At 42.4% G+C, this 18,541-nt stretch overlaps 1 protein-coding gene across 1 annotated transcript in view; it reads left to right on the top strand.

Annotated features, from left to right (window-relative positions):
• Positions 1–1,102: 1,102 nt before the first annotated feature.
• KIAA0355 (KIAA0355 ortholog) overlaps positions 1,103–18,541 on the top strand; it is a 28,296-nt gene continuing 10,857 nt past the window's right edge. The window contains 8 exon segments of the mRNA XM_008929256.4: positions 1,103–1,833; positions 1,836–2,167; positions 9,221–9,427; positions 11,846–11,986; positions 12,257–12,352; positions 12,478–12,639; positions 13,542–13,700; positions 17,988–18,085. Of these exon segments, the coding sequence (XP_008927504.3) occupies positions 1,698–1,833; positions 1,836–2,167; positions 9,221–9,427; positions 11,846–11,986; positions 12,257–12,352; positions 12,478–12,639; positions 13,542–13,700; positions 17,988–18,085 (1,331 nt within the window). The 5' untranslated portion in view covers positions 1,103–1,697.

Below are 18,541 nucleotides of genomic sequence, written 5' to 3'. Positions count from 1 at the left end.
TTATTCCCCAACCATTTTGACAATATTAATAACAGTTTTCATTTCTCAAGTATGATATCTAAAGCAACATTTTGTTGTGGAATGAAAGGGCTCCCTCATGTTATTTCTGGATTATTCTTTTAAGTGCTCAGGGAAGAAACCCTGATTACTGTTTGATATTATCCTTGTACATTGCAGTTGCTGCAGTGAGGAGAAGAATGTCCTTATTTTATAGAATAAATGGTGTCTGTGTGTGTATAGGAGAGGGAGAGAGTGGCCTGAGGTGTGACTGGAGCATCTCTTGGGCAGTTCTGCCTCATGTAATACTTTGTGTATGATAGATGCTGTTCATCACACTGAAATGGGATGTGTATGTTGTATCTCTCAGCTAATCTCAGGTAGGATATAGGCTGATTGGTCTGTCATTGTACTAAAAAAAATTGAGGACCTGTATCTGTTGACTTGGTAAATTATTAAAATGAACCGGGGAGTTCTGCAAGAAATTACTGTGCATGAAAAAGGGTTTAATTGACTTCATTCTTTAATTATTTTAAAAGGATGAGGTTAGGAAATGTGATTAACTCCCCTTGAGCTCTGCAGTAATAGCCTTTCACTGTTCTTAACAGTGCAAGACTTGCACTGGGGATTAACTTGAGTCTGAAGTTGGACAGTGTAGAATGGAAGAATTGACAAGGAAATATTCCACAGTGTTGAGTTTAGTAACAGGATGACACCAACCTGTACCTTTTAACCTGCCAGTGCAGCTCTCCCTGCCTTTGGATCTTTGTGTTGTTGGCAGTGTGTACCCAGAGCAGTGCACCCGGACACTGCGGGAGTTAAATTTTTAAACCTTCTCATTGTTCTGTAACATTTTAAACTTTTTTTTTTTTCCCCTTCACAGGAAATGACCTAGAGGCCTTACAAATACATTTGTGCATTTTTGTTCTGAGTCTACAACTGAGGGCAAATGCAGCCTGGAAGCACCACTTCTTAATGTTACAACGGAAACAACTACCTCAACAAACAGGGAAAGGGGAGGAAGACTTGCAATAATAAACACTCTAATTTTTAATAGCTTATACTTGCAAAGTCTTCTGTAAACAGATTTTTTTTTCCCCCCCTCCAGTACTAAGAAGAGACACTACAAGTAAACTAATTTGGCAGACTGGATCTGTCAAGACATTTGAAGAAATTTGATCTGCTGACACAAGGATTTGCTTTTTCAAGGAAAGAGCCTCTGCACTGCTTCTACAATCGCTGTTGATCGGTGGTTTGCTCCACTTTTCCTGATGCTACTAATGGGGAAATTGCATTAAGGTATTGCTTCTAAAACTATTATTTGCAGTGACAAAAATAACTTCTGTAGACTTCACAGCAAGTGACAATATTATGCTCATGAAGAACTCGTAGGCGACTTCTCTGCTTCTGTGTGCGGAGTGGGATCCCCAACAAGAGACAGAGCATTACTGAGACACTTGGGCTTGCTTTTTGAGTTCAGTTTCTGACTGCAGCGGGGCTGCACCGAACACTGAAACCACGGAGTCAGCAAATCTGCTGCCTTTCCCACTGCTGATCCAGATTATACAGAGCTTGCCTTTCTGAAATGCCTTTTGTGAGCCCTATGTACACAGCCCCGCACCGTTACTGTACATAGACACGGCGGAAGGAATCTGACAAGTGATTGTTCCTCCGAGAGCCCTCTGGACAAGCACTCCCTTATGTATTGCTGCAGTGCACAAGAAAGCAAAATGGACTATAAGCGGCGCTTTTTGCTTGGCGGGTCCAAGCAGAAGGTGCAGCAACACCAGCAGTACCAGCTGCCCGAGCTGGGCCGGGCCCTGAGCGCCCCGCTGGCCCCGCCGCCCCCGCGCCCGCCCTGCTGCCCCCGCCGCCGCCCCACGCCACCCCCATCGCCGACATCCAGCAGGGCATCTCCAAGTACCTGGACGCGCTCAACGTCTTCTGCAGGACGAGCACCTTCCTCACCGACCTCTTCAGCGGCGTGTTCCGGAACTCGCACTACTCCAAGGCGGCTCTGCAGCTGAAAGACGTGCAGGAACATGTCATGGAAGCCGCCAGCCGCCTCACCGCAGCAATAAAACCAGAGATCGCAAAAATGCTCATGGAGCTCAGCGCGGGAGCCGCCAACTTCAAAGATCAGAAGGAGTTCAGCCTGCAAGACATCGAGGTGAGTTGCCTCGGGGGACTGTTGGGATGTGAATTTGTGTCATTCCTTCTTAACTGGACTTGATTTCCTGGTCAAAATCCCTTCGAGGGCAGAAGTTTTCTGCGCCTTGCTACAGGTTCGTGGGTAAGGCTGGTGAAAAAAAGAAACTCTTCGTTTCTTGTGTACTAAGAAAGCACTAACTCATTAGCAATGCCTGGCCTCCAGCTGTGTTCAATAGGTATTTAGTGGTATTTCTGTGGAAGAACCAGCTAGACAAAAGTCTTAAACAATTTTCTGTTTTATGTTAGCTGATGTTTAGGCATTGTATTCTAAATGAACCTACACTTTCCTTGGTGTTTTCCATCCTGAGGGGAAACCTGAACACATGGGAGTAGCATATTGTCATCAGTGTTTGACTAAAACCACCTATTAATGGTCTAATAATATTTTATCACTCTTTAAAACATTTTTGTCTTTTGAGCTGTTGAGCATAAAAGGAAAATACCACACTAGTGTGAGAGATCTGTGCTGTAGAAATTTGTCCTGACTTTGCTGTAGTTTTCATGCATGACAGCAAGTGCCAACAGTGAGGATTCAGAGGCTGGGGAGGTGAGAGGATCCCCAGCTCCCATCACACCTGGCTGGCTGGGGCTGGGTACCTGTCTGTGTGGTGTAACAGGCAGTGCTAAGTGACAGTCACATACAAATCCATGGAGTTTTAGGTGGTTCCTCGTGTTTTGACATATTTCTTTACTTTGCAAAGTTATTCCTTCAGAACTCCATCCTGAGTGGAAAACTTATTTTTGAATTCTCTTGGGTTTGATTTAGATTTCAGGTAACTTTGTAAGGATGAATATTATGTGCTGTCAGCTATTACCTGCTTTCCCTCACTGCATCACTCACAGGTGGAGTGGTTCAGGAGAATACTGTTTGTCAGTCTTATTTCTCCCTGCAATTACATACTACAGTTTTCAGTGTTGTATACTTAATATAGAATGAAGATGGGCTATATATTTGTTATAAATGTCTTCTGTAGACTTGCATTTTTAAAAACAATCAAATAACATCACTGTTTAGCTAAAGCTATAGCAGTATATATATAAAAATATGTGAGTTTATGAAATTAATCTTGGTAATGCTTGTGCTGAGAGTACAAGTATTGTTTGAATACTCAAACATATTTGTTTGAATTAAAAAAGCAAAAACATCTGAAGCACTACCTGTCTTCTAGGGGTTTTTGTGGGCTTTGAAACTCTGTCTTTCCAAGTGTTGGCAACTATCTGAATACTGTGTAGGGGCAAAGGGGTTGTTGGTTGTGCCCAGGAAGCTTTAGCAGCTGCTCACTGTCAAGATGGACCTGTTGAGAGGTCAGTATAGGAAGAGATTTAAGTTTGTAGGTGACTTGAAAGTACAGGATGTAAGTGATGCTGGAAGACCTACTTGACTTAAAAATAATCCTGAGCAAATGAGCTTTCAGTTTGGGTTGAAATCAGAGGGGAAAGCTGAATGTTGCAATATTTAAATTCTCAGCACCAGGAGTGGAGCCCCCTGGGCAGCACTTCTGGAGAGCAGTCCTGGGGCCTGTGGAAGGTGGGTGTGGGGTAGGAGTCAGTGCTGTGCAGTTGCAAATAATGAACTAATGCTGTTGCTGCTGTGCAAAGAGGCAATTCCTGTGTATTTGACACCTACAAGAGCCATGAACTAAGCACTGAACTCGCTCACTGGTTGTCATGGCCTTAAACACAACTTAGAGAAATAGGGAGCCAGTGGAGAGACACCGGAGGAGAGGAGCAGGAGTAATCAGGCATCCAGGAAATAGGACTTCAGAGAGGGACTCTACAGAAGAGGAGAGTAAGAAGGAAACTCAGAATTGCTCAGGTATGTGAGAAGCTGCCAGAACACGTCCCAGTGTCCTCTTCCTCATGTCCATGTGAGGTGGAGCAAGGAGCAGTGAACTTAAGTTTCACGAGGAAAGATTCCCATTAGACACTGTGGAAATCCTTTGTAGTGTTAGTGGAGCACTGATGTGGATTCTACAAAGGGTAGGGAGCAGAACCTACAGAGCAGGTTAAACCTGCAGCTCCCAAACTGACCCGGGTGAAACTGCTCCTTGCTTGGGCCAGTGGGATGACCTGCTGAGAGCCTCTCCCATTCTGCCTTTCTGGGCTTGGAAGACTGAGCTGTTGATGCTGAAATTTTAATTTAAAAAGTGTAGTTTGTTTGTTTGTTTGTTTTTTCCCTGGTGTATAGAGAAGTTAACATTTCATAAAACTGCCAGCAGGATTAAAAAACACACAATGGGAGCAGAAAGGTATAAAGGGCTTTTCTGACTTCATCTGAGTGTACTGAAAGGGAGGTGACAGGGGGAAGAGTGTGAGAGCCAGTGTAGTTGTTTCCTTGGAAAACACAAGGAGGGGAATACAGGTGTATCTGGAGTTGCTTTTGCAGCCTTTTTAGTAGGTGAGTGAAAGAACTTCCAGCTCTGTCTGAGAAAGAGCCGGGAGATGGTGCAATGTGTGAGTGGCAGCTCAGCAGGGCACTGAGAATGGCACTGCAGAGTCTCCTGGTTGAGGGATGGAGTCTGGGGGTGTGGAAGCACTGGGAGGTGAGTTGTAATTCAGAACCCCGAATTAATGAGAATGGGACTCTCTCTGTGGAAGCAGAGCAGGTTTGACTGTAAAAAACAAGCAGAGCTGTGGCTTTTGTGAGGTGCCACACATTTTTTTTCTAGTGTAGTGGGCTCTAGTCCCCAGGGAAGGCAATGTCAAGGAAACTCAAGTTTTGATGAGCATAACCTGTCTTGGATTTGGACTAAAAAAAGTGCAGACTGGAGTGTAGCACTGGGGGTGAGAGTTTTAATTTATTTATTGTTACTTAACAGAACAAAGCTTGCTAGTTCAGAGCTATCTGCCAGGCTGGGTAAGAAGGTGACTTCTCTTGATCAAAGTGTTGGTGACAGATGTTTCCCAAGGTTTCTTAATTTCAGAAATGCAAATGCTGATTTTTATTTTCTTCTTTTCCTTTTCCCCTTTCAAGAACCTTTGATTTCTCGGGTGCTTTGTGCCTGTATGGGTGAGGAGCAGCTTGGAAATCAGGGGGAAGGAGAATGTGTTTCATGTTGTTTTCTGTATCTGTTTGTAAGCTGGGGAATGCAGGAACATTGTATTTCTGTTAATAAAAGCATTAAAGGAAATCCAAGGGGAGGAGTAGAACTGGAAAAAAGATGGTATATTCCCTCATCTCTTGTGAAGCTCTGCAGAAGTCTCAGTACTGCAAAATGGAACTTGTGCACTGTCTTAAAAAGTGGTAGTAATGAGAGGGATGTCCATGTTGCCTTCCTGAACAGAAGGGAAACACGAATGGGCACCAGATATATTCTTGGATGCTCTGTTTTGTATTAAATGGAGTTAATTTTTGGCTTTTATGTATATAAAATAGCCCAAGATTTTTGAATGAGAAGCTTGTGAGACAAAAATGTCTGAGTAAATATTAAATGTAGGCAAACTCTCCTTAGCAAACTCTGTAAAGCCCAGTTGAACTATTTTTCAAATTATTCTTTCCTGGGGTTTGCAGGGATTGGCTTCAGACTTCTCTGAGTTGAGAAACTGTTAGTAGCAAAACAATATTTTTTCCTACATTGAAATTGCTGCTTTATATTTTTAAAACTCTTCACACTTCAGTGCCTTTTTCCTAAATCATAGTTAGCATTTTAGTGTAGCTGTCACTACTGGCTTTTAGGTTGACTGTTAGAAGAAGTGAGTCTGTTGGGTTGCCTGTGTCTCCTAATACCATAAAGGTGCAGCTTCTGCTGGAACCTGGCTTAGCCTGCAGGTACCTCCTTCCAGAGGGCAGGATTGTATCTTCCCTTGGAGCTGTTCTGTTCATGGGATCACTCTGGGTCTGCAGGGCATTGCTGTGGAGTAAAAATGAATCATGTTCTGCCCACTCCTAGTAATATATGGGAAAGGGTGTTATCTGTCACACCTCTCTGTTCATTCTGTGGCTGTTTTATTTGGGCTCCAGTGGCAGCCAGGTTGTGCTGGGGCTTATCCTTACCAGGGCCACTGAGGACTCTGATGAGGGAAAGGGGGGTGGGTGGAAATAGGTAGGAATAACTCTGTTGTGGAGTTTGGGCTTTTCAGTGCTTGATTTGTTTAGGGAAATAGCCAAAAACAAACAAAAAACCCAGAAAAGGTAAAGTTGTTCTTCTGCATAAAACAATAGTTGGAACTGCAAGTCTGTTTGTGTCAGTTTTGGATGATGACAGTGGTTATTTGCTGACTTCATTACTGGTACCAGTCTGTTTTAAAGAATCTGTTGTACAACATTTGCTTGCCAGGGAATCTGCATGGCATCAGTGTTCAGCAGTGAAATCTGGCAAGTGTGTGTACACTTTGCCCAGTGAAATATCCCTGAGTTGGTTGTGTGCTCCCATTAGGAGGATAATGTGAGACAGAGTGACCTAACACTGCATCTCCACCTGGTGCTCCTCTTGGGAGGTAACCACTGTGATTAAACTCATCACCTGTTTCAGAGACAAGGAAGTCTGAAGTGAGACTTCCCCAAAAGTCCCATTGCTTCCCACTGCCTGAATAGGAAATTCCTTTGGGTCCATCTGTTCAGCTGCTGAGGTGGATACCTGTCCTGCCTGGTAAGGGGTCAGGGACTCAGGGTGCTGGAGCTGCATTTTGTGGGACACAAAGTTTGCAGGCTGAAGAGCTCAATGATTCCAAGAAATGATTTAAGAAAACACCATCACTACCAAGAAAATCTCAGTAGTTGACACCTGTGATGATTCCAGTTCAGCTTTGATTCCTGCATAGTCTGTAAGGTTTAGTTTGTGCTTATTCTGGTCTAAAGCAGGAGAGTCAAACACTTCTGCATGGGAAAGTAGGCAAATAAACTTGAGAAAGAGGTGGTGGTGTCTCTAACTGGAAAAAAAGCATCCATGTGCCAGAACTGTTCCCTGGATTGTGCAGCAGAGCTTTCTGGTGTCTCTGCACTCTGGGGGCCCTGGCTGTGGAGTTCACCCCACAGCCAAGACAGAGTTTGTGCTCTTGGGAAGAAAATCCCACAAAGTGAGCTTTAAAGCAGAGTGAGTTGGGCATCTGCCATCAATCCAAAGGGTTGTTTAACAGTGCAGAAACCCTCCACCACTTTGATTATCCTGGAGCAGTTAGAACCATCCTCACCCCTTTCACAGGAAGGCTGAAGTGGATTGTTTTTCAAACAGAAGTTCAGTAAAGCAGATGTTACTATTTATCTCCACTGTTTAATACTGTAAATTATAGTAGGAATGTTGTGTGCTGCCACTTAAAACCTAATTCATGTGTTTATTTTGAGCATTATTCCCAGGCTGGGGAAACTTCAACCTCTGTACCTTAAATATTCTTTGAAATTTAATCGGCTTGAAAATCCTAATGAGTACGAGTTTCTTCTTCCCCTGAGAGCTGCATTCTTCCTACACAGAAATATTCGAATCACCAGTTGCCTTTTCCTGTAGTTTTCCTATAAATCTTTCTAATCTTGTAGCCAGGAAAGTTGGATTTTTCTTTATTTTATCATTTGCCGACTGCTTTTTTTAATAAAGCAAACTCTGCTTTCAGAGGTCAGTCAAAGTACCAAAAATGTTTAATTTTATGCCTTGTACAAAGAAGGGAAGTGATTGAACCAGAATGGAATGTCAAAAGGAGTCTGGATGCAGTGGAAAAAAGCATTGCCACCACTGGTTTTCTGAAGTAGATAGTAAATGCATATAACTGTTCGTGTGACTTCAGAGTCTTGCCAGGAAGATCGTGGTGTCTCAATTTTTTTATTCCAGAAGAATGTAGCTGAAAATAAGCCAGATGATTTATTGTCTCCAAGGCATGATGGCTTTGTATGTTATCTGTGCATTTTATGAATTATTCCTAAAATGGAATTCAAGCTGAATCTTTTTTAATAAATCAAAGTCAAATATACATTTTAAAACACTTTGTGTGATAAACTCCATAAAAGAAACACTGTGAATAGCTTTTGAATACTTTCTACAGTGGTTTGGAAACACTTCTGGTGCTCTCCAGTTACTCTGTGTAAGGTTTTGTCAGGAGAGTGGCCCTGGAGGCAGAGGGAGTGTCCACTTGGTGCTGGTGGCTCTCCAGGATGTCCTGCTGATGGTTTCACTCCTTCCTGTCCTTCCAAAATCCTCCAACACACCTGTGTTGTTCTGCTTGTAGTAACTGAGGTGTCTCTGTGTCTTTGGACACAGTTCTCGTGGGCCCTGGGAGGAGAGAGGGGGATGGAACTGTGCAGGGACAGGGGTCCAGGCTGCAGAGCTGGAACCTCCTTCCCTGGCCAGGGACAGGGGTCCAGGGTGCAGAGCTGGGACCCCCTTCCCTGGTGCTGCCTCTCAGCCCAGTGAGCTCAGGGAGTGGCTGTCAGCCCTTGGCTTCCCTGGCCTTCCTTGGCCTTTCCCATTCCAGTGAAATATTCTGAAGAGCAGGTTTGTGCCAGTGTTAGCAGTTCCTGTCAGACACTGCAGTGCCAGGGCTGCAGCTCTGGGCACTGTGCACAATTTTGGGGCCTTTTCCTGCCCATGTCCTGCCTGTTACTGCTGCCCTGGGAGGATAAACTCCTTGGATTTTATGATGATGTTTTTAAATGATTCACACTTCGTTGTTGCTGTTTTGGGGTTTTGTCATAAATTCAGCCAGGTCTATGTGCAGGTGGGTTTTGCTGTTGACTTTGCCCTTGGGATAATATGCTGCTCCCATTTTTGTGTTGTGTCATGTGTTCAATATTGCTGAGTAACCCAGCAAGCTTTTCATTCCTCAAGTGGGCACAACCTGAGTGCAGAAGTAAAAATGACTCAGGGTTGGTGTGGTGTCCCCTTCATTCATAGAAACCAATGCCCACTCAACTCTTTACCTTAAGTAAATGGTTACATATCCCATGTTACTTATGACCTGAAGCATTATTTTAATTAAAAAAAATCAGAGTCTAGTTCCTTACCCCAAACACGAAACAAAAAAGAAAAAGGTAAACTTCCATGAAATCTTCTATGTGCTTGAAAGAGGTTTGTTTCCTCTCCTGCAGGTCCTTGGGAGATGTTTCCTGACGGTGATGCAGGTCCACTTCCAGTTCCTGTCCCAAGCTTTGCAGAAGGTCCAGCCAGTGGCACATTCCTGCTTTGCTGAAGCCGTAGCTCAGGAGAGGAAGAACGTCAGTGGGACTGGAGCCTCAAATATAAGCCCCACAAATGAGCTGGAAGATGCAATAAGATCCTGGAGAGGAGCAGCAGAGGTATGGAGGCCTTGCTGTGGTGACAGGAGATTTGGTGGAATGGCTGTTACATTTAGGGAAACCTAAATTCAGCCCTGACAGAGCAAAGAGAATACCTGGTTTTAAAGACATGCTGGATCTGAAGGGGGGGAACCTGGTGCAGATTGTTTCAGACACTAAAACTCAGTTTTACTTATGTGGTGATGGCACTCTCTTTGCCCTGGGTGAAGTTTTCTTTGTGACAGGTTTGTACATAAGGAGTGCACAAACAGTGCCAACAGATTTTTGTTGTTAGTAATGAATTAATGATGTTCAAGTTGGATCTGGCAGATGGGGGAACTAAAAAGTAAAAAATACAACAATTTAGTGTGAAAACAGAGCAAAATCTTGATTATTATTATTATTATTATTATTATTATTTAGATAATGTCTATTTCAAATTTTGAGCACGAATTCTATTTTGTACTTCAAAATCTTTGTGTTAACTTTTAACTCTTGTCTTTCTGCTGTTGAGATGGATGTTGCTTGATCCATCCATTGCTGAAATGTGACCCATATCACTTAAATATACCCCTCTCTGGACTTGTACTTTTACAAACACGTACCATCTGTGGAATCCTTACTTTGCCAGTCAAAAAAAGTACTTTACAAGGAGTTTTACAAGGTTTTCTGCTTTCCCTGGCACTGCTGCAGTCTGCAGAGTGATAGATCAGGGTGGATTCAGACACAGAGTGTGTGGTTTCCTTAAATTCAGGGCACTTGGAGCATGTGCTGGTGCAGCCTCATTTGGCTTGTTAGTCACAGTGACTGGAATCCTTGCCCAGGTCTCCATTTGCCTCCAACATCTCAAGGTACAGGAAAGCAAACGAGTTTCCTTTAGAACTCTGAATGCAGAGGAATTATTTGTAATTTTTACTGCAGCATAAATTTATTTCACTGGATAAGCTAGGGATTTGGGAGTGCTTTAGGTGTATTACAGATAATCCTAACAGGTCTAATCCTGGAATAGCTGTACTCCTTTGGCATATAAAAATGGTTAATTTTACATGTAATATATTTAGTTCTTTAAAATTATTACAATTTCTAGAAATGTCCTGTAATTGCTATCAAATTTGTTTTGAATATGATTAAAATTAAAATTTGATTTGCAGAATCTTGGGCCTTAACTTTCTTTTTTAGCTTCTTAACAACCCACTTCAGGTATTTCTGTCAGTAAAACCTGGTTTTCAAAAGAGTTACACAGTACAAGTGTTATACCAGTCAAATCCTGTATTAAACATGCAAGGAGAGGAGAAAGGAAAAAATACAAATTGTCTCTAGTTCCAGAATAACAGCAGAAGAAACTTCTTGGGTTTTATGATTAACTAAAATAACTGTTTTGGAGTATTTGTGTGAGGTATTAAGATAGGATAAGAAAAATATGTGGTCTGTAAATATATAACATTTATAAACATATAAAATCTCTCTCTTACAGTTGTAGGTAGACTAATATACAAGTCATTTTGATAGAAGGGGGATTTGAAATACCAAAATCTTTCCCAATTTTTATTTTTGGAGTGGAAGGCAGTCCGTTGTTTCCCTATAAAATCAGCCCCTTTGGCAGGAGAGCACAGTGCTGGTTCAGAATGAAGTTTAAGATGATACTTTTTCAATAGCTCAGAACTGTTTTTCCTCCTGGAGATGTACTTTGGGAATTGCAGGAATTCTGTGCTGTGAGCAATGTGTAGTACCAGAACTCCCCAGTCTGGACATCCTGCTTCAGAGGAAGACTCTTTCCTAGACTGGAAAACAAGCAGCACCTATTTGCTTTACCCTGCTCAGTGGTGTAGGATTTTACAGTTCAAACGAGATATTTGGCTTTTTATATTCCTTATCTTTCAAAATCATATTACTGTGCTATTCCTATTACTATAAATATTCAAAATCATATTACTAAGCCATTTTCTTGCTGTACTGAGTTGATCCTAGTGATGTGTGGCCCTTCTCAAATGGCACCACAGTAATGACCCATAGTTTTGTCAGATGTGTCATCCTGTGCAGGCAGGAGTGTTTGTACACGTGATTTAACATCTCTTCTGTTTCTGTGGCGAGTTTGTGTTGAAGTTGTGAGTCCTCTCTCTGGGAAGCACAGTCCTGGTGTGGTCTGTGTAACAGGATCTGTAGTGCTGAGAGGGAGCAGGAATAGGAACAGCAAACAATGTTGAATCCACACCCCTGTGCTGTACAAGTTTCAGGAGAGCTGGACTTTCAAAGTGACTATGAAGTTTAATAAGTTATAATAAACTGTCTCGTCCAGGTCCTTCCCCCCAGGTGCTGCTTCTCATCTCCTGTAGAAGGTTTTAAACTCTATGGGCTTTTTCTCTTTTTTTGAAATTGAATTAAACTTGACCTGGTTTAATGTTGACCCTCCTTACAGCAGATTTTTATTTTACATTACAGGCCACGTCTCGACTGCGAGAAAGAGGCTGTGATGGATGTTTGGCAGGAATTGAAGTTCAGCAACTTTTCTGCTCACAGAGTGTGGCAATCCCTGAACATCAGCTCAAAGAGCTAAACATGAAAATTGACAGTGCTTTGCAGGTGGTTTTTCAAGTCTGCTGCTTTCATGTGCATGTAGTTCAGTCAGTGGGCCAAGGAGTGGATAGGGAAGGTGTGTTACTGCAGAGCTGAGTCACAGACAGCTCCCAGGTGCCTGAGAATTGCAGCTTTGGCATCTTTCATGATAAATGTGTGTATGCCATAGACCTGAGCAGGGTAAATCCATGTACCATGTCTGTGCCCAGACAGTCACTGCATGCTTGCTGACTTGCTGATGTGCCTGTGCTATCTCAACTTTTTGTTTGATGTCAGGCTTACAAAGTGGCTCTGGAGAGTTTGGGCCATTGTGAATATGCAATGAAGGCTGGCTTCCACTTGAACCCAAAAGCTATTGAAGCAAGTCTTCAGGTAGGATCTGCTAAACCTGCTCTCTTTCATCCCTCCTCACCTTGGAAAGAGCTATTTAAAATGAAGAGGTTGGAATAATATTATGATTTTCTGATGTCTGTTTGAACTGTTCTTCTGTGCTTCAGGGCTGTTGCAGTGAAGCTGAAGCCCAGCAAACAGGAAGGAGACAGACTCCACCTCAGCCCATTCAGTGTGAGCTGCCCACTGTCCCTGTGCAGATTGGATCCCATTTCCTGAAAGGAATCTCCTTTAATGAGTCTGCAGCAGAAAACCTGAAGCTGAAAACGGTAATAATCCCAAATAACCACAGGAGTAAAGCTGGGAGAACTCCTCAAAATGTAGTAGAATAGTAATAGCAGTTCAGTGCCAAATTTGTGTTTAAAAGTGCTTTTTTTCTGCCTGAATTCTGTGGAAACATGCTGTTGATAACATTGTTGGTCCGTGCCTGTTCCTGATAATGTTTTAACCACCTGGGCAGTCCCAGTCCAATCCAAGGGCAGCACAGACAAAGAAATCCAGGAGGCAATGAAGCTGCTGGGAACTTTTTGAGAATAGATGGGTTCAGTATCAAGAAGTGCAGAGGACAGTGAGCCCTTACAGATCCCCCAGCCAGGTGATGCACTTCAGAGCCTTCGTCTTCTTAGGTGCCAAAATAAGTCTGAGCCAGCCTGGTGCTAAGGGAGGTACTTGAAAAAAATACTTTGTAACAGAACACCTTTTGATGTCTTTGTACAAACTTGGATCCCTGTTTTAAAAGTAATTGAAAATTGTGGACAGTTAGTTGTATTTCAGTATAAACAAATGGAAAATACATCCATTCACAAGTCATTTGGGCAATTTTAATCAGCACTTCCACTTTTTTTTTGTAGGTAAGCCCAGGTCCTTTCTCCCGAAGGAGTGGAAACAAGTGATGGCTCAAAATGCTGCTTTTTTGTTGGTTTTGCAATCCTTTTTGTAGTTTTGTGTGAATTGGTTTGCAAGAATATAAGCAAAGGTACTGCATATGATTTTGGAGGAGCACTGTGTTCCAAACAGCATCTTCCATATTTCTGTTCTGCAGTCGAACTCCTCGAGTTGTACCAGACTGTTCCCAGGTTGCAGACACTACAGTTGTTTGAGAAGGTGCAGAACAATGACCAACAGAGGTGGAAGATGGGTGTTAACACTTGTGGATGCCTGTTTTTTGCAGCACACGATGCTGCAGCTGATCAAGGAGGCCGGGTGCCACAACGGGCTGACCCCCCGCGACGACTCCCCCGTCACCGAGGTGCTGAACCAGGTGTGCCCTTCCACCTGGAGAGGAGCCTGCAAAACTGCTGTGCAGCTCTTGTTTGGCCAGGCTGGGCTGGTGAGTGAGCAAAACAAAAGGTTACTTAAACATCCTGAGGAGAAACTGGACGTTTTGGAGTTTGGAAATGAATTTGCGGTGTCTTCCTTTGGGTTTCTCCATTTTTAGCCCTGCAGTTCACTTGATCTCTGAGCAAAATGTATCCTTGGGGAGTGCAAGTGCATAGGTGGTGTCTGTAGTTGGCAGGAACAGAAGAATGCACTGGGTGCTTCATAGTCTCCATTAGTAGAGAGAACACAAGAAATGAAGCTTCCAATTCACAGAGAAATAGAAATATTTTCAAATCTATAGATGACCATGTTAAAAAAGCCAAAAAACCACCAAAAACCCAAACACACCCCCCTCTCAAATTAGCTTCAAAACCTGCCATTTTTTCATTTGTTCTCTGCTTTGAATGGGTTTCCAGCCCAGCATAAACCAGGCAGTCCTCTGCACCAGGTAATGGTACCTGACATCTCCTGCTGAGGACAGAGCCTTTCAGTGCCTGGCTGTAGACATGTGTTCTTGAGGGGGAAAAAGCTCAGTGAATTTTACAGTGTCTAAGCAGCTGGTAAAAATAGATGCTTGGATAATACTCTGATAACAATATGCATTTGTGCTCCCATAATTAATTATTGCAGTCTTGTCCCTTAGAGAAGAGTTCAGTCATGACACACAGGGGTTTTTGGACTGCTGTGAGTAGGGGGCAAGACTGCCCTGGGACAGGAAGGAAATGCAAGGGTAAAAGTACACTGTAGCCTGTGATAGTTTCTGTCAGGTGTTCTTTGAGTTGTCTCTAGCCCTGCAGTGAGATCAGTGTTTCCTGTTGGTTCATGTGCTGATTCCTTGTTCAGGGTGGTGGCAGCTCATCAGGACTGTCACTAATTTCTGATTGAAGGGCACATACAGCTGCACACTTTGTAAATATCTTGTTTTTCAGACGAACCACACAGCTGAGGAAGTGACTTAGACCTTCCATCCTAGTTAGTTAAACCATGTGCTTTTGGTGCTGTGAGTAGGTTCTCCAGTAATGGTGAATAAATTGTAATAAATTGTAAATGACGAATTTGTCAGATATTTCTACTTCAGCATTCCTTTGATACTAGATACCAGATCTTAGTTATTCCCTTAATATTAAATACCTGTTAGAGAAGTAGGTTCTAGTTATACTGGAATTCAACTGACTTTTAAAGGCAGCCTAAAATCAAAGGGGCAAACCATCAATCTCAACAGCAGTGCACCTGCTGTCAGTCCTTACTTCACTGAGATACAGGGATTTAAGGACAGGAGATGGCAGTGCTTTGTCTAAGGCAAGTTTTACAGAGAGGCATAAGAAGGGGGTGTCTTTTCAGGGTCAGAAAGAAACTGTGGAATAGTAGGATTGATCAAATTCCTACTGAGGTGTTTTCAAGGAAAACATATTAAATATTAATAAATACAAGGAGAATGAGAAAAAAAGGATGTGCCTAAGTGGGATTGTGGCTTCAGCTGCCATAGCTGATGGCAGGATGCTGGGAGTCAGCCCAAGGTACAGGAAATGAGGCCAGGAAAGCCAGTGTTTCTCAGCAGCCCTGTGGGAGTGTCTGGAGCAGAGCTGGCTCCCCGGTGTCTGGGTGAGGAATGTCTGGGAGGAGCTGCACCTTCCACCATTTCCTTTCCAGGGGGTTTCAGTGTCGTGCACACCCAAGTTCTGCCCCCATGAGATTTGAGGAGAGGCCTGAGGCACATTTGGACTCAGGAAATCTGATGTCCCCCAGTCTAGACGTGACCAGTTAGACCTGCTGGTAATTGGAGCACTGACATTCTTCAGGTTTGTCATCACATTTGGAGAGTGTCAGCATAAAACTCACACGTTCTCCCAGATGACCCGGCTGATACTTGGAGTTTTACTTGTGTTGGATCCTGAATGTCTCCAAAGATTTGTGCATGACCCTCAGGTTCTCAAAGAAGCAGAAATGAGCTGTGCACAAAGACTTGCAAACCCTCTCTCTCTTTCATTCTCACTTTGATACTTTACAGTTTATAGAGAGGTATGAAGATTGAGGTTTCTCTTTATAAACTATGTGCCCTAATTTTTTACAACTTATTATTTTTTTACACTATGTTTTACTTTATTTTTTACAACTGTGCTTGTGTGTAGCCTCGTGCAGTGACAAGAAATTGTAATTTATGTCTGCAAAGCGTTCTTTGGGTGGAAATGAGAGAGGAAGCACCTGTAGAGCAAGAACAATGGCTGGCTGAGGTACAGGAAGCTGTTCTCTAAGCACCACCAGGCGGGGAGGGAGAACGTGTTTATTTTCAGTTTATTTTGTGACGAACAGATAAATGAATCATTGAATCATGGCACAAGGTGACGTAGCCTTTGGTTTACTGCTTTTAGACACTGAGCTGTCTGCACTCCTTCAGAATTGGGTGTAAATCTGTCACTTAAATGCCCAATTCAAAAGAGAACATTACTTGGCAGTCTCACTGGTTTTAGCCTTTCTTGCATGTGCCTTTTCAGAAGAGACTCACTGAGCGTGGAAGGCACAATGAGATGTCACTTAGTTTGCTTGGTTTATTTTGGGCTGTAGTTTTTTAGCACAAGAACTATTTTGAAGTGTGGATTTTCAGTTTTTACCTAAGCATATATATAATAAGAATTGTATTTTCAGCTTTGGGTCAGCTGAAGAAATCTGCGTGTTCAAATAAAAATAATGTGTATTAAAATAGTTGAATTCAGAGGACAAGTGGAAATGAAACTTTGAATTGGCCTCATGCAAAGACGTCAACAGTTAAACCTCTCTTTTCTTGTGCTAGTAGATCTTTCCATTGCAGGAGCCCTAAATCTCCTGGTAATGTTTAAATCCCAGATGTCCCAACTCTGACAAATGCCAGGACATGTAAAGCTTTTTTCCAAAGGAAGAAAGGAAGGTGCATCCAGGGGGAGGGACACCCCAAGAAAGCCCAGCCCATGGGCACTGCTGTTCACCACTGCCAGAAGCTGGCACGGATCTACACAAACCAGAGGTTTAGCTCTGACTTAAGGGCTGAGATGCAGACTCTGTTTTTCTTGGAAGTTGAGAACAATCACTCCTAATTGCATCTCTCTTTATCAAAACTATAATTGCAGTAGAGCTGAATTGCACATTACGAAATTACATAAAATTAAAAAGGAAAAGTCGTGGAGTTTTCCTGTTAGGAAATGAGAGGTATTTTCATGAGTGTGGTGTTTTGGCATCATGCTTAGACATGTTTGTCAGGATTGGATAAACTTGGGCAAAGGCTTGGAGTCAGCTGAAGGAAAACAAAGGCTTTATGCAAAAATACCTGAAAGGTGGGAAATAATTATGTTCAAGTGTCATTGGATGGTTTTGTTAAAATGAGAGAGGAGAAACTCTCAGCATTATTCATATTTCACATGTTTTCATACCCAGCAATAGAGAACCTGTTAGAAGCTGAACTGGTGTAGGCTGGGTGATGGCAAAAAAGTCAGTAATAATCCCTGAGGCTTATTTATCCCAGAGGACTTTTGCCATTTCAAGGATAAATGGTACAGCTAATCTGCTAGTCACTGAAGCAAGAACTGCTGACTGCTGCCAAAAAGCTGCTGGTTCAGCATGACCAAAATAGGAAATTATGGAAATGATCAAAAAGGCCAACCCACACAGACTGGACAACAACAGAAAGCATGAACCAAATATGGAACTTAGTGTCGCTGGTATTAAAGGTTAAATGAAGCTGAAGTGAATCTATTCCTTCTCCATTCCCTAAAAAGAAAGGGTCATGACAGAGGGTTGATTTTCAAGACTTTTGTCTTCCATATATCTTCATGGTATGGCTCAGAATTCAACAAACTGAACAGTCATTTCTCTTTCTATTTGGAAATTATATAATTTGCCTATGTTACACCATTCACTGCAGTTAAATTATTTAAAATATTTTGCTAAATAGGTGTTTGGGAGCTATTAAAGTAGTAACTGTGTTAAACCTCTCAAATGTAAGGGCTGTTGTGTGGAGCCATTGAGAACCACCAGCTGTGAGGTAAAGCAGCTGGTAACTGTGTAGTGATGCTTAACTACTGAGAAGAATGAAGTCCTTGAGAGACAGGTTACTGAACCCAATGATTTTATATTATTTTAAACATATACACTGAAATAGAAATATACTTACAATGATTTTGTGAGTTGGTTAGTTTTTATTTGGTTGTTTTTTGTACCTTTAGCACGGCTCAGAGATGAGACTATTGCAGCTTAACTACAGGGGTGATAAAATGACTAGAACTGATTCTTAAAATCATTTCCCTTTTATCTTCATTTTATTTGCTAGGTGGTTGTGGACACAGCACAGATTGAAAATAAAGAAGCCTATGCTCCCCAGATAAGTTTGGAAGGATCGAGAATTGTGGTGCAAGTTCCATCAACTTGGTAAATAAAAATACTGTATTGCACATTATGACTGAAATATTTGGGTAAAATGATTGCAGTACAAAGGGGAGAGAGAATACTACACAATTATGGCACAGCTTCCTTAAGTTCCTTTATGTGAACTGTTTTAACACTTCTATTCCTGACAGGCTGTACTGGGGGTAACACAAAAGAGGCAGTGCTGGGACGCTAAGACTTAAAAGTAAAAGCTTGATAATGAAAGAAAAGCCTTAAAAATAATAATCTAACAGTATTCCTGTTATGCTCCTCCCCAGCAGGTCCCAGCTGTTAGCTCAGCAAGGCCAGGAATTAGCTGAGTTCATGGGAGAGCCTTTGCTCTTTTAAGTGCTGTCATGACTCTGGACCCCGAGATGCTGTTCCTGCCAGTTTAGTTGACTGCCTAGGAAAGAGGGCTGGGGTTAATCTGGAGTTTAAGTGAGGATTTCTTCCCATTCA

Source organism: Manacus vitellinus, unplaced genomic scaffold (assembly GCF_001715985.3).
Source record: "Manacus vitellinus isolate BGI_N305 unplaced genomic scaffold, ASM171598v3 scaffold_10_pilon, whole genome shotgun sequence".
NCBI classification, from domain to species: Eukaryota; Metazoa; Chordata; class Aves; order Passeriformes; family Pipridae; genus Manacus; species Manacus vitellinus.
This window is presented reverse-complemented; position numbering and strand designations above follow the sequence as displayed.